Source organism: Rhamphochromis sp. 'chilingali' (assembly GCF_963969265.1).
Source record: "Rhamphochromis sp. 'chilingali' genome assembly, chromosome: 9".
NCBI lineage: Eukaryota > Metazoa > Chordata > Actinopteri > Cichliformes > Cichlidae > Rhamphochromis > Rhamphochromis sp. 'chilingali'.
In genome coordinates, this window is record NC_137936.1 from 16,385,365 (window position 1) to 16,410,624 (window position 25,260).

Sequence of the window (25,260 nt, forward strand, 5' to 3'; positions counted from 1 at the left end):
TGCTGACAAGCAAGCAGGTTATTGGAAGCGCTTAAATTCAACGTCACATTTTAATCGAAACACAAAGGGTTTTATTTGTGAAGTTGTTAGATGACACAGATAAGAAAATGAAATGCCTCCATACAGTCCTAATGGGATAAGGCATTCATTAGACTTGCTTGATGCCAGAATGCTACACAGTTTTTCAGTTTTACTGCTATCATTTTTTTTCTCTTTCTCTAATGTGTGGTAAAAAATGGACTTCAGTGTCAGGACTCCTTGCTGTGCAATTTCAGTGGTGTCTTCACAGTAACTAAAGAGGTTGAATACAGCAGGCACTTTAGAGGTTTAAACCTGTAGGATCTAGCCGGGTACATTTATTTTTTAGATCACAGAGGATTGTGCCTGTTTATATAGGCTTGTTATACATTATGACTGAACTGTGTTCCAGCTGGAAGTGAAGTTTACAGTGAAGCCTGTTTGGTTGACAGAAGGGTTATTTTAGTGACATACTTTAGTGTTATGTGATTGTAGTTGGCTGCAGTTTGTATATTATTTAAATAAAGACAAATAAATGATGTTAGATGAACACTAACAAACTAACAAAACCATAAAAGGGAATGCAGAACAAGGCTGAGAGGGCTTTAGGCCTTCTAGACTATATGGGCTTAGAATGAGCAGAGATATTTTGGAAACTGTAGCGATTTCTGGAATTAATACATCACCAATGGCTTTTATAATTTATTTATTCTGTGTGGGTCTATCATATATTATTATAACTATATTTTCTGTTTTGGAAGAAAGCAGTCATCTTGCTGTAGTCAAGTATTTTCACTAGACTAGGATGTTCGCATAATGTTGACCCACAAATGTGAAATTAACAGTATGTTTTCAAAAGAAGATATCCCTCTGAAGTTTGTTCGTATCTGGAAAGGAACTCCCTGTACTGTGCATTTTTAAGGTGTTTAAGCACTTTCCACATGAACTGAATTTTATTCCTAATGCTTTCTGTCTCTAAATTGTCAGCTTCCTAGTATGAAGTCAGCGTGATGTGGCAATGTGTGAGTAGTGCAGGTAACTGTCACTTGGACATCGTCTGTGTATTGCAGTATTTCTTGTAGTGAGAGGCGAGCTTCCTCTTTCTGCATCAGAAATAGCAACTTTGAGCAATATCCCAAACTGATTCTCTTGACATTGTGTGAAAATGACAGTAGACAGAGAAACTAAATCCTCTGGTCACATTTTCAGAGTTGTTCCAACAGTTGTCCCTTCTGAGGTAAAAAGGAAAAAAAATGCTTGACTTATTCAAGTGAAGTAAACACCTGTCAAGGTCTGTTTAAGAAAAGAGGAAGTGGTGATCTTAGGCAGTTTAAATGTGTGTTTTTGTGGTTTGCATTTCCACAATTTCACTTGGACTACAGAGCAGAGGAAACCTGTCTAAATGGTGCTTTAAAAGTAGTGTTTTTTGAAACGGCTAACAAAAAGTCTAACATCATAATTTCTTGTGACTTTATGCTGGTAAGGGGTCTGATTAAGTATTATCACTGATGGAGGAAAAACTGCTCACCCGTTAATCATGAGATGGCAGGAAAAGGAAGGACGGGGAGGAAGGAAGAGGTTCTCTTTTGGTCTCCTTTGAGTTATTTCTCTACCCTTATGATTTTCCCCTATGAGTTTGCCATCTCCTCTCTCTCTTTTCATTGCTTGATGATGAGCTACTTCCATTATGCATCTGATTACCTGCTTAAGCAAGATTGAAATCCCCCTGCTTTCAGCATACATTTAGTCATCACTGATTTGCTGTGGAAAGTGAGTTAAACAGAATGTATTACTCAATAATTTAATCCTTAAATCTCTAAAAGTATTCTTTTCATTTTGCCATCAGATACCAGATGTACCAAACTTCTGGCTAAAAATGTTTTTCACTCTTAGAACACATAATTTCGCTAACAGGCACATTGATCCACTGAAACTCTGCTTTGAAGGTAGTGTGAAACTGAAAGACAGTAATGTTTTTCATTTTTAAAGAGTGAAAGGAAAAGGGGAATGTCTGGACAGCAAGAATAAAATGAACTGACTTGATGTTATAACTCAGTGTGTATATGTACCTTTTATCTGTGGGCAGAGAGCCAACTGTTTACTTATTCAGTCAGTAGCTACAATGACGCAGATCATAGGTATGACGCTGAAACAAAACCCTTTGGGGTTTTGTTACTCACTAGTTATTGGCATTTTGGTCTAGACAACCCAAAATGTGATCTCCACATATGTGGACGCCAGGAGGTTAAGAAGAAAGACCATTGTCTACTCTTTGTGCTTGTTTTGTGTTTAGTCTGAAGGTCACAGGCTCAGTGACAAGTGGGATCTGTATCATAGCATTATTTAAATCTTTATTGCTGTCAAAATGGTGGCATATTTACCCCCAAAAATGTGTTTGACATTTGCCACAAACAAAGAGATTAGCTCAAGCCTCATAAACATCTCAGGGGTTTAAGCTTCTTTGGCCTAATATGATTTAATCAGTTATGTTGTCTGTGATCGAGTGTAGTAACCACCCAAAGATGTAGATGTTGCTTGACTAGTAGATAAATGAGGTATGGTGCATCTCTTCTTTGTGAATGTGGCCCCTGTGAATAAATAACTAAATTTCAACTGAAACCACCCACACATACTGACCATGTCTTTTTCTTGCATCTCTTTCTGTGGAGGGAAGTGCTTTTGGAAGGATGTGGTATTGTGGTTGTGAAAGATGGTCCCAGATGTAGGTAGGCAACTGTAGATGTGACAGAGTAATTTCCAAGTTGATGCAGTACTTTGTGAAACTAAATTAGCCCCTGTTTCTGTGTACTTGCAAGTTCTTAGTTTTTTCATGTAACATAATTAGGCATATTTTATGTATTCATCCTCACTTTTTTGTTCTTTCTTCATGTATTATTTTCTGCTCGGGTCTTATGATCAGTTCCTAATATGGAAGCAGCATGGTTAAATAGTGCTGAATGGTGTTAACAGTAACGGGAAGTGAGTGGTTTCTCTTGCTCAGAGTTCATTCATGCAACATATCACATAGATCTGTTGCTTTTGTGTCAGTTGTGACACAACACTCTAGTAATTCACAGATTTGAAGCTAGTTATAGTCATTTAAAAGCAAAAGTTGCTGTTGTGCAACTTTATTTTGAAATTGTGAAACAAAATAAAACTGCTGAACTCTTAAGGATCCTTAATATGCAAAAGAGTGGAACTTCCTTATAGCTTAACTGTTCTGGGAACTTGTCCTGCTAAACATCTTAGTTTGTCTGTCTGAAAACACTCTCACACACTCACACCTGTGACTAACCGGGAACTGGTCACATTGTTGGCCTGCTGTCATTTGAAAGCACTTGATAACACGCCACTTTGCTTGTATTTATATAGTAAAGCCACAAGTGCAGGTGGGGATTTACACAATGAATCACAGGGTGGCCAAAGGGAGGCGGTACTGAGGCTAGCTAAAAGGAAGGGTTATAGTCAAAATGTTGCTAAATGTCATTAGTCTCTATTTCACTATTTCACTTCTATAATAATTCCATCCACTGCCTGAAACGGTTTTCATCTGTCCCAACTCAGCTGCTTCTATTTTAAAAAACAAACAAAAAAAAAAAACCCTCCATCTTCCAGTCTATATTGGGAAGTGAGACAACTTGGTGTTTTTTGTCATAGAGACATAGTCCTGTCTCATTTCCTTCTTTTAACAAGCCACTTGTTTTTTTTCATGAATTGAAATGCTTTAAGCCATCTGTCCTGCTAGGTTCACAGTCATTATTATTGACAGAACTTCACAGTGCTGTTTGGTCACTGGTGAGACATTCAAAACGTAGATTTAGTTTTTTAAATTAAACAAATTCTCACCTCAAGTGCCACAGTTGAAAACTGTGTTTACTTGCCACAAACAGTATGTTCTGTGCAAATGTTAGCTTTAACCAGCTGTCACAGGACCAGAGGCAGAGCACATCTTGGACAGATTGTCTGTCCGTCACAGGGCTACGCATGAACAAGCTGCATTATTATTTTTTTATGTGTTTTCTAGCTCAGAGTGACAGACCTATAGAACTCACTGGGAATTTGAGGCCTTTGTTTTCGCTCTCAATTAGCCCACCTTACTCTTACCTTTGTATATCTCTCCATGTACAAACATTTCACCCAACTACAAACAGTATTCACCCATGGATGTCTAATTTGCACTGTGCAGGGTGAATTTGGATCTTTGCTTTGTCTTGACATGCAGTCACTCTATAAAATTCTGTTTGTATTTAGCTGAAGAAATGAACTTTTTATTGTACTGACTGCAAAATTGTACGCCTTTGTATCTGTATTAAACAGGAGTATTGGAGACTGCTTATTGAAATGTTAGTAAACGTACAGATGTACGAATCTAATTACATAGATGTGCAAAACATGATTTCATGAAAGTGTGCAGACACACAACAACAGATGTGATTGTATTTTGAGACTTAACAGATGTCTTTAATCAGATCATGTCCTATTAACACACAAACATGTTTGGTGCTTCACTGAGCCCACAAAAGGAAAAAGTCACATACAGAAGCAAGTCTACTGCTACAGTGTTGTTTAACCCTTTTTTGTTTTTCTAATTGAGCCTAGCTTAACCTATCGCCTCTCCACTGAATTTCACTTCCCTACCACCCTCTGGTCTCACTCTAATCAGCCCTGGGCTTTTCCTTGGCTCAGGAATAGCAGGTGGAGGATGGTTACTTCCTTTAGCGTAACCCCATCCCACCTCCCACTGTCCTGCTCTGGGCAGGGGAGCTTTTGTGCCGGCTAAAGGAAGTGTATTGTGTGTCCATCTGTCTTCCACATATCCCTCCTTCTCTCCACAAGCTTCGGTCTCAAAGGGCTACCAGCAGATTGGAGGGGGGTTGCAATGCAGTAATGCATCAGCTGAAAGGTGACAGGAGCATGTTCATCTGTGCCCATATACTTAAAGATGTGGTGTGAGTGTTTCATACAATAGTTTTGTTTCCAGTACATGCATGCACACCAGTCTTTAATTAAATTGTGCTTTTACAATTGGACAACATAATAATAATAATAATAATGATGATAATAATGATGATAAGATAATGATGATGATGATGATGATAATAATAATAATAATAATAATAATAATAATAATAGTAGTAGTAGTAGTAGTAGTAGTAGTAGTAGTAGTAGTAGTAGTAGTAGTAGTATAATAGTCAGTGTAACAATAATTCAGTCATTCTCAGTCACAAAAACTGTAACTCTTGCTCTCTTTCTAGTGTTAACTATTATTAGTGAGGGTGGACAAAAGACCAGAGGGCTAATATCTAGAAATAATTAATAAATAATACCAAATTTAAAAACATTGCCACAATATCGGACTGTTTTGTTGTTTCCCCTTACAGGGTGAGTCCCAGGTTGTGACCGATATTTAAAATGTTTAGTGTTTTAGAGTTTAAAATGAACACATTTCATGTAAATAACTATTGCAGTGTTTAAGGCCTACTCCATTAGCATACTCTTACTGATGGAAAACAGCTGGTGCACTAACGTGTTCCCAGTGTAACTCACACTTTGTTATTGTACTTGTTCTGTCCAGAGAGATATTACAGTGTATTCGGTAATTAATTGAATCACAGAATGTACTGAACTAAGGGAGTTGGTTTGGTCTGTCTACTGCAGCAGCTGTCTGTGTTTTAGGCTGCTTTTTTTGATCTTTTATCTCTTTTTTTTTTTTTCTCTTTTTTTTTTTTTTTTGCACCTCTTCCCCTTTGTACTGAACTCTGCTTTCAACAGCATTTGACCTACGCATAGCATCGTCACCGTCTGGCTGTGTACTGTTTTTGTAAGCCTGCCTTTGAAGGTTGCATACCCAAAATCATTCACTCTACAAATGCCTACATGAACAGACACAAAGACAAGACAGCAACACTAATTTGTTAAATATGCGAGATGTATTATAAAATGGTCTATAGTAATTTTATATACTGAATGGGGAGCATATATGTGTATATGTCCTTGTTTTATGTGTTTAAGGTATTGGGCTGTTTTTTTGCGTATGTTTGTTTGTTCCATTTTATTTGTATCTAGGAGCTGGGGTATGTTTGTAGTTTATATTACCTATTGTTCCCGCCTTCCCAGACTCCAGGTAGAAACTGGCTGCTGACTAATTCTGATACAGTGGATCTCTTCCTCCTGTGACGGTCGTGTTATTATGCATAGTCTCTCACAAGTGAAGTAAACCAGCAGTGAGCTACTTTTTATTTTTTGTATTTCATTAATTTTTTTTTTTTTATATTTCAAATGTGTAGATTGTACAGCCTGCTGTCAGGATGAAGGACATGTAATAATGTGCCACGCTGCACCGTGGATTTTTAATTTTCAAAATCCATTTTTTTAATTGATTCACAAGATGTGCACAAAATATCAACTGTTATGTCACAGAAGCTTCTGTTCCCTTCATGCCTGTGTGTATCCATAGACTTGTTCCTTTTTTGACGAAGGAAGTAAGACCCACCCTTGTTTGTTCTGTTGCAAAGGGTGGTTGAACTGTCCTGTGAGTTCAGTGTTGACATAAAGTGGACTCATACATCACACCATACTCCTCCTGGGTAACACTGTCACTTTTTAATGGTCAGTGAGCCCTAAGACATTTGATTCTCACCTTAACAATCCATGTGTTTTGTACCATGCAGGGACATTCCAGTGAAAGGTTTTGACACATTGACTCTTTTGTTTTTCCCTGTTTTCCCACTGGAAAGCAGTGGTGACATTAAAACAAAACAAAGCATTTGGATATGGGTAGGAAGTCAAAAAGTGTAGTGGAAAAGTGGAATTTTCAATTCCTCGCACATCTCCCCCTTATACTGATAACAAGCTCGTGCATACTTAGCATTCTCTTGGCCAGCTTCATGATAGTTGCCTGGAATTTCTTTAGGTGGTTCCCTCATGTGGTCAGCATACTCCAGTTCAACCTAACCGTCTCAGTTTGGGTTAAGTTAGACAATTATGGAGGCCAGATCATCTGATGCAGCACTGTCACTGACATTAGTCTAATAGCCTGTACATGGTTAAGTGTATTTTGTCATGTTAAAATTGTGTTTTTTAAATGTACCCTTAGGTGGTGATTTGTTGAAAAATCTAACTCAGAGCTATTACTGATTTGGGTCGGAAGCATTTAATACTAATGCTGTTTTTGAACTCCAATCCAGAGAAAACATTATTTAGACTGATGTTACTGATGGTCTGACTAAAGGTTGAAGAAAGTTTGTACATAAGGCAAATAAGAATTTACTTTCATTGTATGATAAGGACAGAATGCTTTATAAAGGTAGGGTATAGATGATATGACTGAAACTGTTTTTTAACACTTTGCTTAATTTCTTGTTTTCCTGGTATTTCAAGGGAACGAGGTTATCATGTATGTAAATGTAATGATGCTCAGCCAACAGACTGGACACTCCAGCTGGAACTAAACTCTGTGTGTGTGTGTGTGTGTGTGGGGGGGGGGGGGGGTGGGAGAGAGAGCTGGAATGTAATACACAACAAAATAAACAGACGGCGGCTCATTGGCTAAGCTACATGGCAGAATTCTTTCTGTGGGCTGACAAAGATATTTTAAGGTTGTGGGGCTACATTAATTGTCTTTTAATTAAATTTGTAAATAAAAACATGTAGTCATGCACTTCTATCAGCAGTGCAACTGAGTTAAAAAAACAAACAATTCTCTAGAGACATTTTGAAAAGTGTAGTTTATGTTTTCCTGCTTGGTATATTAATCTATTTTCCTTTATTTGCTATTTAAGAAAGGCAGGAGCTTATATTTTAGACCTTCAGGTCCTTATTTGTCTAAGGAACTATTTTTACTAGTGTAACAGAATCGGCTGGTTTCCTGTGTCAATCTCGTAGGCGTTTTAATGTGTTATTTACAATGGGCAGGGTCATAACACCCTGACCCTTTCCTTTAACTTACATTTACACTCTTTGCTAAGTTTAATTACATGTGATCATAATGTAGCAGTATTGAATAATAGAATAAACAGAATATTACATACCAGCTGAATGTGCATGTCGTCTACCAAGGTCAGTTGATTGATCCCTAGCTCCTCCTGTCCATGTGTTGAACTATCCTTGGGCATTTTACTGAATCCCGAGTTGCCCTCCATGAATCCATCGGAGTGTCTTTGAATGTTAGGCAAAGTGCTTAGGTAGAGTTAAAGGCATTGCATGATTGTGTATTACTGGTTGAATGAGACGCCTAGGTATGTTATAGATTCCAGTCCATTGCATTTACTGTATATTGTTTCAATGGCTTATAATGTTGAATGGTGCATTGACCAGGTGTAACCAACAGAGGGTGCCACTTTCACATGAATGGAAAATGGAATGGTTCATGATTTTTGTCACCTGATGGCAGCACTGCACTCTTAATGGTTGGTATTGATGTGAATTGGAGGCATTCAGTTGGTCTGCAAATTCAAACTTTTTATTCTCTACTCCAATTTAAAAAAACAAACAAACTTTAATATACACCTGATAATTTTAATATAACATGGACTCCAGTTTCTTCCTAAAGCCTGTTAATTTCTCATTGTTATTCTTATTGTTATTAACCTCAATGTCCCTCTTTGTTGTTCTACTCAGATGCTACAGGATTGTGCCAAAGCCCGCAGGGAAGTGGAGCTTCACTGGAGGGCATCACCTTGTGACCACATTGTGCGTATCATCGATGTTTATGAGAACCTCTATCAGGGCAAAAAGTGTCTGCTTATTGTTATGGAATGGTGAGTATACAGTTTTGGGGTGCGCGCCCCCCCCCCCCCAACACACACACACACACACACACACACACACACACACACACACACACACACACACACACACACTGAAAATGTGCAATTGGGTCTATAAGTAATTAGACAGTGACACAGGCTTTACAGATTTGACTCTGTACACTGTCCAAGTAGATTTTGAATCAGTCAGAATTGTTCCACTGACAGTTTGATACACAGCAATTTGTATACATTATCAAAAAAGTCAGACTCAATGAACAAACTAGTAAAATTCTGAATTTGAGGTTCATTGTAATTAATTGGATTTTAGTAATGCTTTTTCTCGTTCTTTAAGTTTAGAACTCATGGCCATGACTAAATGCTATGTTTCCCTTCAGATTCTTTCCCAAGCCTTTACTGCTGCCACATTCAGTTGATCCTTGTGTGTCTGCCTTCAGTTTTGTTTATAGTAGCTAAATATCCCATTTCTCTGTCGTCACTGTCCTTTTAAAAATGTACTGTTGCAAAATTACTTGCCTGAGTTCTTTTGCACAAACTGTTTCTCAGTTGTATCATTTTATATTAAAATAAACCTGCTCAGATTTAAGTTAAGACATAGAGTCACCACCATGCTACTGTGGCACCCAAATGTGTGACCATTTGCCCAAATTGAGTCATGCAAGAAAAAAATGACCCCACGTATCGTAGCAAATCTACAGCAGAAACTCTTGGGAGGAAAATAGTGTTGCAACGTCCCAGTGAAAGTTAGGACCTCTGCATGATTGAAATGCGTTGGCTTTACCTTAAGAGAACTGTGCATAAACACAATACCCACAAACCTCAATGAACTGAAGCAACCTTGTAAAGATGTTCCTCAACAACAATGTGTTCCTCAATATCATACTGAATTGTTTTCTGTAAGACTGGAGTCATGCAGAAAATTATGTTATTACTGCTAAAGATGCAAGCATGATGCCAGCTAAGATTAGATGATCGTCATTGTATGCACAAGTGTACAAGAAACTGTTGAACTTGGTGCACACAGACAAACAAACAGGTATTGATGGGTTTTACTGTAGCTTTTCAGAAGACTGCAACAGGGCAGTAATTCGATTTGAATTTGATAGTGCTCTGGCTAAGAGCTGGAAAACGTGTTAACTCTCTGGATACTTTTTTTTTGGTGGGGGGGGCTTCCCCTTCAGAGTCAAAATCAAAATCGTCAGGTGGAAGAACCCATGCATTTCCCAGTCGACTTGCTTCCCCCTCGACCTGCCCGACCATGCAGAATGAGCATCTAACCACTTGACATAGTCATACATTCTCTGCATATTACTTTGAATAAGGATCTTTGGTGCTGGCTAGCTAGCTAGCTAGCTGCATGCAGACCAGTAGGCAAGCATATTTACCACTTTCACTGATCATGGAAGAAAGGTAACTTCCTGATGCACTCTGAATGCACTTACCTTTTTCTGAAGAACAATTAGATCATAACCTAAAAGACTGAACTGTGAAGAAAAAACAATATACAGTGGGGCAAAAAAGTATTTAGTCAGCCACCGATTGTGCAAGTTCCCCCACTTAAAATGATGACAGAGGTCAGTAATTTGCACCAGAGGTACACTTCAACCGTGAGAGACAGAATGTGGAAAAAAAAAATCCATGAATCCACATGGTAGGATTTGTAAAGAATTTATTCGTAAATCAGGGTGGAAAATAAGTATTTGGTCACCTCAAACAAGGAAAATCTCTGGCTCTCACAGACCTGTAACGTCTTCTGTAAGAAGCTTTTCTGTCCCCCACTCGTTACCTGTATGAATGGCACCTGTTTGAACTCATCATCTGTATAAAAGACACCTGTCCACAGCCTCAAACAGTCAGACTCCAAACTCCGCCATGGCCAAGACCAAAGAGCTTTCGAAGGACACCAGGAAAAGTATTGTAGACCTGCACCAGACTGGGAAGAGTGAATCTACAATAGGCAAGCAGCTTGGTGTGAAAAAATCAACTGTGGGAGCAATCATGAGAAAATGGAAGACATACAAGACCACTGATAATCTCCCTCGATCTGGGGCTCCACGCAAGATCTCATCCCGTGGGGTCAAAATGATCATGAGAACGGTGAGCAAAGATCCCAGAACCAAACGGGGGGACCTGGTGAATGACCTGCAGAGAGCTGGGACCAAAGTAACAAAGGTCACCATCAGTAACACACTACAACGGCAGGGAATCAAATCCCGCAGTGCCAGACGTGTTCCGCTGCTGAAGCCAGTGCATGTCCAGGCCCGTCTGAGGTTTGCCAGAGAGCACATGGATGATACAGCAGAGGATTGGGAGAATGTCATGTGGTCAGATGAAACCAAAGTAGAACTTTTTGGTATAAACTCAACTCGTCGTGTTTGGAGGAAGAAGAATACTGAGTTGCATCCCAAGAACACCATACCTACTGTGAAGCATGGGGGTGGAAACATCATGCTATGGGGCTGTTTTTCTGCCAAGGGGACAGGACGACTGATCCGTGTTAAGGACAGAATGAATGGGGCCATGTATCGTGAGATTTTGAGCCAAAACCTCCTTCCATCAGTGAGAACTTTGAAGATGAAATGAGGCTGGGTCTTCCAACATGACAATGATCCAAAACACACCGCCCGGGCAACAAAGGAGTGGCTCCGTAAGAAGCATTTGAAAGTCCTGGAGTGGCCTAGCCAGTCTCCAGACCTCAACCCCATAGAAAATCTGTGGCGGGAGTTGAAAGTCCGTGTTGCTCAGCGACAGCCCCAAAACATCACTGCTCTCGAGAAGATCTGCATGGAGGAATGGGCCAAAATACCAGCTACTGTGTGTGCAAACCTGGTAAAGACCTATAGTAAACGTTTGACCTCTGTTATTGCCAGCAAAGGTTATGTTACAAAGTATTGAGTTGTATTTTTGTTATTGACCAAATACTTCTTTTCCACCCTGATTTACGAATAAATTCTTTACAAATCCTACCATGTGGATTCATGGATTTTTTTTTTTTTCACATTCTGTCTCTCACAGTTGAAGTGTACCTCTGGTGCAAATTACTGACCTCTGTCATCATTTTAGGTGGGGGAACTTGCACAATCGGTGGCTGACTAAATACTTTTTTGCCCCACTGTAAGCTAGGGGTGGGCAATATAAACGATATACTATAGAAACTATATAAATTTGGCCAACGATAGAGATTTTGACTATACCGCGATAGCGCGTGTTGATGATGTCATCAAGCTGCACCTGTTTTGGTCGAAAGCATCGCAGCAGCTACAACCATTATCATCTGCAAATTATGCCGGGCGACAGTCATAGCAAAGTGATGAAGCACTTTTGAAATATGGGGAAAGCCAAAAACTGCGCTTCCTCCACTTCCGTAACATTGATTCATTAATGTTGAATTTTCTCGCAGCTGTTCTTTCCCATGTTGTTGCAGTATATTAATAACTAACCTCGTATTGTGGATGAATAATCTCAGTTGTTCTCCTGACTGAAGTTTGCCTCGTGTATAGCATCCTGCTATGCGATTGCATTTGTCCCTAACCACCAGAATCCCTCACGTTAACTTTTATCGAGTGGGGGAAAAAAAGTTGGCGTTCATCCTCCAGCTTCACTGTGCTAATGTTATGCTAACATAGCTGTGTCGCTAGCAATCACGTAGCACAACATTATATACCAGGTAGTCCAGCTTCAGTAACCCTGCAAACACCACTGCTGTTTAGTTTTCTGTCTTCATTTATGTTGGAAGTGGTAGCAGAGCTGTACCTTTTAATTAGTTTCAAAAATCTCTCAGTCAGAACATGGTCTGTCAGGTTTAGGTGGAAACTAGCGAGCTAACTTCCTGTTAACTTGTAACTCCGTTAAATTTAATAAATATTGTTTTCATGGATGCCTGGATGTTAAACTTAATTGTTACACCTGTTAAAGCAGCAACGCTGATGATTTTATTAAAGATGAAAGAATTTAGACCGTTTTTAACTTTCAGTGTTCATTTGACTTTGGGATCTGAAGGGACGGAGTTTTGGACCCAGATTACTCCGCGAAGCTCCTCACTACGGCAGCCGCAATGTTCTGACAATCCATCAAGCTGTGCAGCTTACCAAAGTTGTACTAAAACATTTTTTTAACAGATTTCTGCACGCCAAAATCGGTTCGAGGTCAGTAAGCACAACCAGAATTCATACATAAGGCACACTCTCGATTTTTGAGAAAATTAAAGGATTTTAAGTGTGCCTTATAGTGTGGAAAATACGTTATACAGAAGAAAAGAATATATCGTGATATATATCGTTACCGCACATGCTTCAAATTATCGCCCGGCCCTAATGTAAGCACAAATCAAGCTCAAAGTTTGGAGGAACTTCTAGTATTTAAGTAGAGTATTGTATTGAATGCAAAAGGGCTGACCCAGACCTGGACACAGTCGGTACCTGCCATTGTGCTCAAATGCAAAACTGAGGATTAGGTAGAGATAAATTAAACTTAATACTTTATTACTTATGGATTACATTTTTCATTAATGATACTTTCTTCTTTATTATGTCTTCATTAAAAAACGCTTAAATGGCGGGGGGAAATATAAACTTTTCAGAAGGTTGTAAGCAAGCTTAAATTAGAGTGATAACAATGTGTTCGATATGTAACAGGATTGACAGGATTTGTTGGGAACAATCAAAGTGTTGGTGAGCAGCTTGTTTTCTTTAATCCTAAACGTAAATTTATCTTTGTTTTAAAATACATAAGCCCACTCATCTTTAAGTATTTCTCGTCTATGGGCTATTATGCCAAACCATAAATCGAGTGAAATTTTCATTTGTTATATAGTTTTCAGTTTCTAGAATTGGTAAGGTAGGTAAGGTAAGATTACCTAGAACAAAGGTGAAGTGATACTCATCTCGACCTCTCTGTTGCTCTAAGCAAATTTCTGCCAGGTTAGTTATTGTAAATCACTTGTGTACAACCTTTGAAATGACCCATTTCTTCTAAATGACATTGGTACAATTTCCTTGCTTTTGTAGTTCCACTTGAAGCATTTTAAACCACCCTTCCCCCACTACCAACTTCAAACACGTGCACTCATTAGGTTTGCGGTTTCAATTTGTAGTCGTCGGCGTTAGTGGACCGATCTGCTTACACACTGACATGCGAAAAAATGGCGCCGCTGATGACTCATTTCCTTGAGAAAATGTGCTAGGCATGAAACGCCAATGAAGTTTTCTGATGAAGCTAAAATGATTCCTAGAAAATCACCTGTGGACAGAGAGAAACATAGTCAGGCATTTCTCTTTTCTAGATACGCTGAGTAACTGAGTCAGTGTGATGACCTACATTTTTGTTTTCTCCCGTGTTGTGTAAAAACCCAACATGTGAATATGTCAGGTCCGCAACATAATTTTGGAAATTCGGTGCTGGTCATCTCTCCTGCATGACAAACTGGAAGCGGAAGTCTGTCTGGGACTGCTGGATAAACATGTTATTTGTACAACCTTCAGCACAAACTTGGTGGTTTGAACCGTATGGCATTGTGGTTATGGGATTTCTTTAATTTCAGAGTGCTAACCACAGTTGCTACTACCACTCCTGATTGATAGAAACTTTGTTCTTAGTATTACACTCTGTTATTAGAGTTTTAGATCCTTAGAGCAAATACAAACTTGCCTTTATGATATATTCATTGAGAAAATCAGCTTTAAAAATCCAGTTTTATAACACTGTACCCTCCACATGTACATGTGAAAGACTGTAGCTTAACAAGTGTGTTACAGTTTGCTGCTGTTATGGTGTAAAATGTGTGCAATTCCTCTGAGCTTTTGAAAATATTAAAAGAAGTGTGAATTCTCAGCAGAACAGATGCTTCAATAGATTCATTTACATTGATGAACCCTACTGCTTGCAGTGCAAAAGTATAAGATAAGTTTGAATAATGGCTGGATCACCTCAGAACTGGCAGTTTAACATGTTGATCTCTCACACTTTTTTTTTTTTTTTAATCAAAATGAGTTCAATCAAACTGCTGCCCATTTTTCAGTATGCAAAATGTGAATGATTAATTTAAAGAAGTTCGAAGTGTGCTGTGGTTTAGAAGCCCTGTCCCGTGGCGTCCCCGGATCTTGCTTGCTTGCTATACATACGCACACTGCCATATACCATTAGACACACTCGGATACAAAATTGACGTTGATGATTCTACCTGAAACTCTCACAGTCATACCGTGTGCAATGAGATTAAATGAAACTTAACATCAAGCATGCTAAGTGCGAGTTTCTCATACTCATTTAAATTCAGGCTAACATTCATTAGTTTACCAGTGGTCAGCATCTGCTTACATCGACCTTTTCTTCAAGTCTTTTCACATGCATATGTCTGCGCCTCATTGGTAATACATAGTGTGGGGTGTTCCTGTGTGTTATCATAATGTGATGAGGGGCCATGGATGTGTAAGCAGTATTTTACTAAATCTGACTACAGTATAAATATAGATACTTTCAAGATGGTTCATACATAAAAGTACTCTGCATAACACGTTTTTGGAACGAAAGGGGGCATTTAAAGACCTAGTTTATCAGCTACGTTGAACACATTAACATTCTTTTTAGAGCAGTCTTTAACATTTGCGCAACACAGGGAAGCAGAAGATCAATCAACCAGCAATCTGTCTGTTAGTCATACTAGAAGTGTGTAAAAGACCATAGCAACCTACTTCTGTCTTTCACAGACTCTAGCTGGACCTAGTAGATTGCCAGTAAAATAGTAGTAATTTTTATCGTAAATTTACTTGAACTAACTTAAAAAAAACCATGCAAATTTGAATTGTTGCCATGCACACTTTGTGGTATACAAGATGAACTAGTTACATTCATGGAAGAAGGAAGTAACTGTAAGATTTAAATACCTTACAGATGGCGGATTACATTAGTTTGCAAAAGGTGTGAGAAAAAGTCATTTGATTGGTTTCGCACACTTTTGTTGGTCAACCAACAGACCGCAGACCACCTCTACAAGGCAGAGGAAGAGAGCATCCTCTTTGCTTTGAAACGGCTTGAATGGTGTGCTGTATTTCCTACAACTAGGGCACACACCAAACCCCACATCCTGACAGCTATTTTAGCTTTTGTGCTACCCCCCCCCCCCCCCCCCCCCCACACACACACACACACACACACACACACACGCACGCACACACACACGCGCGCACACACACGTTTCAGAGGACATGTGTTTTAATGTGTTTTCGCACTGCAGTTAATTTACCAGAGTTTTTCTCTCATTTTAATTTTGTCCCAGTGAGAGCAATTTCCTCTGTCTCTATTGGTATCATTGCAACAAGCCACCATAATTGTTTGTTTGGACATCTGGTAGGGTATCACACTGTACATGCAATAACCTGGAATCAAACATAGAAGACTGTAAACCACGTGTATTTACTGACATAAGGCTTTTTTTTCTTTTTTTCTTTTTTAGCATGGATGGTGGCGAGCTTTTTAATCGAATCCAGTCCAGAGGAGACCAGGCCTTCACAGAGAGGGGTAATAAACCTATATTGCCCTAAAAATCCCAGCATTTCTTACTATGCTTTATGATGTGATTATGTAGAAGATTTGATTAATCATAAAGACATATGCACTCTGATACCAGCTAAATACATTCAGTCTCCATTTGTGACGCTTGACATTTGCTGACACAGTCACTTAAAATCTGTTAAAAAACTGAACTGTCTCATCACTTCAGAGGCTTCTCACATCATGAAGAGCATAGGTGAGGCTATACAATTTCTACACGCAATCAACATCGCCCACAGAGATGTCAAGGTACGTGCTCTTTGCATTGCCTTATCATACTTATTCATAAGAAATAAACTTTTCTTTAAACTGAGGATGACTTAAAGTTACTAATGTTGTAATCTTATCTTTATGCTGGATTCCTGAATACTCCCTGCAGCCAGAGAATTTACTGTATTCCTCAAAGAGACCCCGTGCCCTGCTCAAGCTCACAGACTTTGGTTTTGCCAAGGAGACCACCTCACTTAACTCTTTAGCTACTCCTTGCTACACGCCCTACTATGTTGGTAAGAACCTGTTTGTGTTTATTACTACATTACAGCTGCTCTCATTGATAACTAGTTAAAAACATCCCTCTCTTGCCTTTTCCTTCTTTTCTTCCTTATGGCATACAGCTCCAGAGGTTCTCGGCCCAGAGAAATATGACAAGTCATGTGACATGTGGTCGTTGGGTGTCATTATGTATATCTTGTAAGTTCTTGTTTTTTTTCCTCCCTCTAATCCTTTTGTTATAGATGTCACATTCAATACGGAAGCATATAATGATGTTTTACACCTTCCACAGGCTGTGTGGATATCCTCCGTTTTATTCTAACCATGGTCTAGCCATCTCTCCTGGGATGAAGAAGAGGATCAGAAATGGTCAATATGAGTTTCCCAACCCTGAATGGTGTGATGTATCAGAGGAAGGTAAGATCATAAAAATAGACTTTGTTAATGCAATGTCGAAACTAATTTTTTTTAAACTTTATATTGACTTGTAATATTTCCTCTACCAGTCAAAGGTTTGGACACACCATATCATTAAATGGTTTTTCTTTATTTTCATGACTATTTACATTGTAGAATCTGACTGAAAGTATCAAAACTATGAATGAATACATATGGAATTCTGTAGTGAACACAAAAATGTGAAATAACTCAAAACATGTTTTATATTTTACATTATTGAAAATATGCACCCTTCGCTTTGATTACTGCTTTGCACACCTCTTGGCATTCTCTCGATGAGCTTCATGAGGTCGTCGCCTGAAATGGTTTTCCAACAGTCTTGAAGGAGTTCCCAGATATGCTGAGCACTTGTTGGCCTTTTTCCCTTCACTTTGTGGTCCATCTTATCCCAAACCATCTCAATTGGGTTTAGGTCAGGTGACTTTCTAGCCAGGCCTTTTGGCGCAGCACTCCATCACTCTCCTTCTGATAGCCCTTACACTGCCTGAAGGTGTGTTTGGGGTCATTGTCCTGTTGAAAAATAAATGATGGTGTAACACACCCAAAGAAAGATTCTAGGTCTGACCAACCGTCTCTGTCGTGGGCAAAAAGATGACAGTCAATAAAATTCTAAAAGATAATTTATTGACAAAAAAAAATATCAAGAGATAAAAGATAAAACAGTCCAGTGTCCCATTTATGAATTATATAAAAAACACACAGTCCCAAGGCCAGAGCCAGCTATGCCACATGGCCAGTTGCACTCCACGTGTTGCCTGTAACAGGGTTAGAAGTTGTCCTTGGAGACCCACCACCCTGCAAGCATATAGCCAGTGGTCACTCCAGCCTCTGCAACTCTGCTACCTTTAGGCTGTGGCATATAATAGGCCCTGGCCTGCACAGAGAGACAAAACGACACTTTCACTATAGAATTCATAGCACAAAATCCATCCATCCCAAACATATCTGATTTCATCACATTACATACCTGCACAGAGAGACAAAACGACACAGCAGTGTTTGTAGTGTGGGCTATAAGTTGACCAGTGTATCAGTGCAATCAAGTACACCTGCCTCTAATTAGTCCAACCCCATTCCAGCCATTGGCTCACCAAAAATGTGACACACACACACACACACACACACACACACACACACACACACACACACACACACACAAAACCACTCCCAACCCAGTGCAACTTCACACAATAATATGGAGCTGAATTAACACAGGCACATTAGTCTACCATGTTACAATGGTCCTACTAAACGCAAACCCGGTGTGATGGCATGTTGCTGGAGGATGCAGTGGTAGCCATGCTGCTTCCGTGTGTGCCTTCACTTTTGAATAAATCCCCAACAGTGTCACCAGCAGAGAACCCCCACCATCACACCACCTCCTTCATGCTTCACGGTGGGAACCATGGATGTAGAGACATCCATTCACCTTTTCTGTGTCACACAAAGACATGGCAAGTAGATCCAAAGATATCAAATTTGGACTAAAGCATGGATTTCCACTGGTCTAATGTCCATTCCTTTTGTTTCTTGGCCCAAACAAATCTCTTCTGCTTGTTGCTTTTTTTTAGTAGTTTCTTGACCATTAATTCCCGTATTCGCACAGTCTCCTCTAAACAGTTGATGTAGAGGTATGTCTGCTACTGGAACTCTGTGCATTTATCTGGGCTCTAGTTTGAGGTGCTGTTAACTTGGAATTTCTGAGGCTGGTGACTCGGACGACTTTATTTAGCAGCAGAGGTGACCCTTGGTCTTCCTTTCCTGGAGCGCTCCTCATGCGAGCCACTTTCACTCTAGCATTTGATGGTTTTTGCGACTGCACTTAGGGACACATTCAAAATTGTAGCATTTTTCCAGACTGACTGACCTTCAGTTCTTTAAGTAATGATTGACTGTCTTTACGTAGCTGATTGGTTCTTAATATGAATTCTAACAGTTGTCAAATAGGGCTGTCAGCTGTGTACAAACCTTGACTGCGCAACACAGCTGAGGTTCTCGAGCCCATTAAGAAGGCAAGAACCCCGACAAGGCACACGTGAAGTGAAAACTAGGGCTGCCACGATTAGTCGACTAGTCACGATTATGTCGACTATTAAAATCGTCGACGACTAATTTAATAGTCGACGCATCGTTTGAAGCTTTGTAAGATCACAAAGGACGCAGGAATGAGTAGTAGGATTTAAGAGTGTAATAACGGACTGAAACAGAAGATGGCAGCACTGCATGTACAAGGATGCCAGCTGCCGTTAATCCCCGAAGAAGAAGAAGCTGTGTCCCAGAATTCATAGCGCAGCCCAGCGCAGTTGTCAACAATGGCGGCAGCTAGTTAGTTTTAACTTTACTCTTATTATTCTTTCTGGGTCACAAAATAAACGTTTAACATATTTTCAGGCGAGAATGTAGCTGTGTAAACCTCAAATATCTGCTCAGTTTATCAAGACACCACATATTTTCAAAAGCGCTCCGACGTTTTCGGAGACGTCTGTTACCCACTAGCTCGTTAGCTAGGCGGGGGCAAGGCTAACTAGAGCCGTGAGAACACCGGACTCCCGGCAAATCGTTTTCAAACCCACCGCCGTCTTTCGCTAGTCAGGTTAAACATATATATAAGTCACTTAGATAACTTAAAATGTTATTGTTTGGCTTTCTTTAGTATTTTATTTGTTCCTGAGTAAATCGGTTTGGCTGAGATTAAAGTTATAGTTTTTGCACAGCTAAAACTGTCAAGCAGACAGCTGATTATCAGAAGTGTGAGACGCTGGAGAATATACTCCGGTGTCCTGTTATATTTTAGAAAGCAAGGAGTTTATTAAACTTCACCGAAACAATCTGCAAATTTCATTAAAAATTAATAAACTACCATCTTGTCTTTATTTTTAGTTAGCACAAACACTTCAAGCTGTAAGCTAATGATAGTTATATAAGACCAGATGCTGCTGGTGCAATAAGCTGTACGCTGTACGTCCAATGGATGATGATCTGATTAGTCGACTAATCGCAAAAATAATCGGTGACTAGTCGACTATCAAAATAATCGTTTGTGGCATCCCTAGTGAAAACCATTTCACGTGACAACATCATAAAGCTCATTGAGAGAAGGCCAAGAGTTTGTAGCACTGTCAACAAAGCAAAGGGTCGCTATTTTCAGGAATCTAAACTAAAAGTTATTCAACAATGGTTTCTTTGTTACAAAATTCCATGTATTTTGTTTCATATATTTGATGTCTTCAGTATGTATCTACTGTAGAAAGTAGTAAAAGTAAAGAAGAAGAAAAAACATTAAATGAGACTGTGTCCACACTTGTGACTGGTGGTGTATCTATATGTAAAATGGAACTATGGAGGTGCCTTATTTCTAAACAAGAAATTTCATAATGGTATCACTTTCAAGTCTTTATAAAAGATTTCACCTAAATATGACAGTCAGACTGGTCTTTACTTTATTATCAAAAATTAGAAACTTGATGTGTTTCACATCCTTTACTGTCGTTCACATTTTCTGCAATTGAAAGTGATGCATTTATTCTGTGATGGATTTTTGTTTAAAAGAGAAAATGCAAGCTGGTGTTGCTCTCTATACCTTGTAAAATGACTCTAGTTTTTGTGGAAGTTGTCGACTGATGGGTTGTACTTACTGTAATGCATTACTCAAGAAGCAGTGCAGTATTTACTGCTGATAAAGTCGTCTACTTCAGAGTGGGTTTTTTTCTTTTTAACCACAAAACAGACAAAGCAGTATATCAAAGAAAGATGAGCTCTAGTGTTTACAGTGTTTTGGTTAAGGCAGCCAAAGTATTACCATCATACCAAATCTTACACACTTTTTTTTTTTCTCAATTCACATAACCTAATTTAGGAAATAGGCGACAGAGGTGCTTAGCACTATTGTACCACATTAAAAAGATTTGAACCTTGTGGTTGCCTGGGTCGTTGCTGTGTGGAGTTTGCATGTCATCTCTGGGCACTCTGGCTTGCTGACACAAGTTATTGGTGATCTTAAATTAACCATTTGGACTGGTGACTTGTCCAGGGCGTGGCCTGGTTAAGAACATGAATAATTTGGAAAAGTTTTCAAATATGGGATACTATGGACTCTCCCTGAACTGTTATTATATCATTACATCTGGAACAAACAGACATTCAAAATGCTAATTAGGTTTGAAAGTCAAAGGTTGCTGAGATCACATTACTCAAAGAGTTATTTTGGATTTTAAGAGTCAACTTCACTCTGACATAATTGTCTACAAAACATTCTTTTTGATTCATTTCCTTAAATCAGATTTGTAAATACATACAAAGGGTGATTTCATACAAATGTCTCTTTTATTTTTTATTAATATAATAAATTTTTTTTGCAGCGAAACAGCTGATTATGACTCTTCTAAAGACTGAGCCCACCCAAAGGTTGACCATCACAGAGTTCATGAATCATCCCTGGATCAATGTAAGCACGCAAGTTAACTTCTGCTTAAACAGCTTACTAAATTTTATTTATTTGATCTTTTATTTACCCCCTTTGGTTAAAATCATGAGTGTTTTTCCACCATTTTTTTATTTATATATATATATATATATATATATATATATATATATATATATATATATATATATATATATATATATATATATATATATATATATATATATATATATATATATATATATATAAAATATATATAAGTAAGAATGAATTTGCCTCTGTGTGTCATCCTAAAGCAATCAATGGAGGTTCCCCAGACCCCCCTTCACACCAGCCGGGTTCTGATGGAAGAGAAGGACGCATGGGAGGAAGTCAAGGTAAAAGATGCCTGCTTATCGTTGCACCATCCATATGTTGTCAGCTTTTATGGTGACAAATAGTCAAATAGAAAAATTACTTAATGTGAAAGTTGACACCTACTACCTGTTGCGGTTTCAGTTGTTTGATAATTGCAAAAATCCATTTACATTTAAGAGTTCTTTGGGGGGGGGTTTCCGTGCAAAAATAAATTGTGTTCCAAGCAAACATTTTAAATAGCTCATGGATATCAGAATCCAGAATTAAACATGGAAAGTTGTATTTTTTCGTCATTTATTTATGAATCTGAAAACACAAACTGCAAGTTTCTTGTGTAAGCAAAAACAAATGAGTACTTGATGTGCTGTACTGGGAATGCTTGCAGCTAATATACTGCAACATCTGTGCTACCTGAACCGGTGTAACCACAAGCTTCAGCGGAACTGTATTTTTTTTTTTCTTCTTCTCTTCCTCTAACACAGTGTCTGGTGAAAATAGTTATATTAATCACATTAGTTTTCATTCATGTGAACGGAAACTTTAACAAGGAAAAAAATTGCAATGTTGTCATTGAGACTGAGCAGCTTTACCAACCCAGCGTGTGGATCTAGGGCAGTGTGTGGAAAACAAGTAGTCTACCTAAAAGGAAAAACAAATCAACTTTTGGAATCATGTCATGATTTTTGTTTATTAATCTATTATTTCTACTTGAGTGTGTTTGCAACAGGCTCACCAAGTAAAACAGATGAAGTTATCAGTAGCTTGTTGGTCTCTGGTAATTTGAATGGATTAAATATCAAAATCTGGTGTGAGGGTATTTTGTCTGTGTTGGATTTAAAAATTAAAAACTCCCAGTAGTAGCTTCACATCAAGTGCATGCCAGGCTCTGGCACCTGCTTTGCTTATTTGATAAACCAAATAGTTTAAATGTATGTCTCCCATCCATTAAAACCACAGATTTTGATAAGTAAATAAAACTAATGGCCTTGTTTTGTTTCTCAATTTAACAGGAAGAAATGACTAGTGCCTTGGCAACAATGAGGGTCGACTACGAGCAAATCAGAATTAAGACCATCGAGGACTCGACCAATCCACTGCTAATGAAAAGGAGGAAGAAGGCAAATAACGCCGTGGCTACACCTGCTGCTCACTGAAAGATGCATGCATGCCTGCCTTCACATACAAACACAGGTTGTGAAAAGGAAGCAATAAGTTGTCGACACGTGAGTCGGGTTGCATGGATTTTTCTTTCTTTTTTTTTTCTCAGTGTTTTATTTTTCTTGACAAATTGTAATGTTTTGTAAGAGTGTTTGTTTTTATTACTCTACCATTTTAACAACTCATCGCTCTGCAACAGCAGAGGGGATGTTGATCTGTGTTTTTACACCACTGAAGAGATTATGAAATTTAGAAAAGGGGAGAATGGGGAACTGACACATCCTCTTGCCTCTTCTTTCCTAAATATCAGGTTGTGTACTCACAGGGGCTCGAATGTTGGAATAGGAGATGTACGCCTTAGCATTAGCAGTAGTGATTTTACACCCCCCCACAAGCCTGCTCCAGCTCAAGCCCCAAACCTTTGAATGTTAACTCTGATGGCTAAATCCCAAAAATGAAAAAACAAAAAAACACAGACACACAAGGGAAGGTTTAGTTTTTCTTACATGCAAAATAAGCAGATGTATTTTGAACTGACAAGTGGAATGTAAAGACTCTGTCCTCGATTGTTGGAATCAGCTAGAAGTAAGCTGCTGATTCCCGGGACTCGGAGTGTGTGTCAGGTTCAGTTTGTCTTTGTGAATGTTGAACACAGGCCTATGCACTCACACAGGGGCCGTTCTGACAGAGCACCTCACTCGTGGCCCCTCTCTCCTATCTTTATCTACGCTTGTTTTTCAGGTACACAATTTTAGGGCAGAGAGGGAAGCCAGATTAAAATACAGAAACTGGCCCGTCTTTCTCCTGCATGTAGCTCATAGGAGAGTTGGAGGCAGCCTATACTGTACTTTTTATGAATTCTATAAACGTTTTAGCATAGGCCTTAATGAGTACTGCTAAATCAGCAAATGGCTTTTAACTCAAACTTACCATTTGGTTCAAGCTTTTACCAATGTTTTGCTTCAGAATTTAAAATGTTGCCAGATTATATTTCAGGTTAATGCTATGCAGATGTTTTTTGTCATCAAATTACGAGTGATTTCTGTTTGTACATGTGTTGAAGAGATGTTGAGCAACTGTAGGGAGTGTTCCCGTGTTTTATGTAAGCAGTAGCATCCCCTTGGGAGTACAGAGGGCACACTGGTCATTTCCAGTTACTGTTGGTTGCACCAGGGTTAGTCAGGATATACTCAACTTGACTAATCTAGTGCAGTTCCATTATCATCTGTCAGTTCTTCACAATTCCTCGGAAACTGATAGGTTAGAAAGTACGTAGTAGCTGCTCCTCATCCTTGTGCACAGTCTGATTTACCACCAGCAAGCTGTCATCACATTCAGAGAAAGTATAATGGTCTCTCCTTCTGTAGTGTTTTGTTAATGCAACAGGACACTTCCCAGCTCACTTTGGGAATCATGGGAATATTATTGTATAATTTTGTCAGTTTAGGCCACTTCACTTTGTAAGATCACTTCCACTTTACTTGTCATATCGCACCTAGAAATTTCTTACAGGAAAAATGTTCATGAAATGTTTGTGACAATGTTTATTTTTTATTTTTTGTCCCTCTCAACACATTTTTGTAGTGGAAACACAGATGTGTCTTGGAATCTGTTCAGCTCCCGTACATTTGTCTGCTTCAGCTTTGGATTAAAAAAAACAACAACCATAAAACACCAACTTTCTCTTATCTCTTCTTTTAAAGAAAAAAACAGGATCTGTGTGTGAATGCCTGTGTTTCTGTATAGTATGGATTCAAGATCTCATCACAAAGCCAAGACTTTGAGCTCTAAAACCCTTTTCCGGTGCCCTCAAAGTAAAACTGAAAGTCTTGCACTTCAAGTCTGTTTTGTTGTATAACTGAAATTTTATGAAATTCAATAAATACGGGGGGGGGGGAAATATATATATATATATATATATATATATATATATATATATATATATATATATATATATAAAAAAATAAATAAAATATCTTCCTCATATTTGACCTATGCCTCCACATTCAGGGAATTTTTCAACTGAAACACTTGTCGGTT

The 25,260-nt window shown here is 38.7% G+C and overlaps 1 protein-coding gene across 1 annotated transcript in view; it reads left to right on the forward strand.

Moving 5' to 3' along the window:
- Positions 1-24,892, forward strand: part of mapkapk2a (MAPK activated protein kinase 2a) — a 36,500-nt gene extending 11,608 nt beyond the window's left edge. The window contains exons 2-10 of the mRNA XM_080892416.1: positions 8,638-8,777; positions 16,237-16,301; positions 16,504-16,583; positions 16,714-16,840; positions 16,949-17,024; positions 17,119-17,243; positions 21,644-21,729; positions 22,002-22,082; positions 23,073-24,892. Coding sequence (XP_080748542.1) covers positions 8,638-8,777; positions 16,237-16,301; positions 16,504-16,583; positions 16,714-16,840; positions 16,949-17,024; positions 17,119-17,243; positions 21,644-21,729; positions 22,002-22,082; positions 23,073-23,216 — 924 coding nt within the window. The 3' untranslated portion in view covers positions 23,217-24,892. The remainder of the gene's footprint in view (positions 1-8,637; positions 8,778-16,236; positions 16,302-16,503; positions 16,584-16,713; positions 16,841-16,948; positions 17,025-17,118; positions 17,244-21,643; positions 21,730-22,001; positions 22,083-23,072) is intronic.
- The last annotated feature ends 368 nt before the right edge of the window (positions 24,893-25,260 follow it).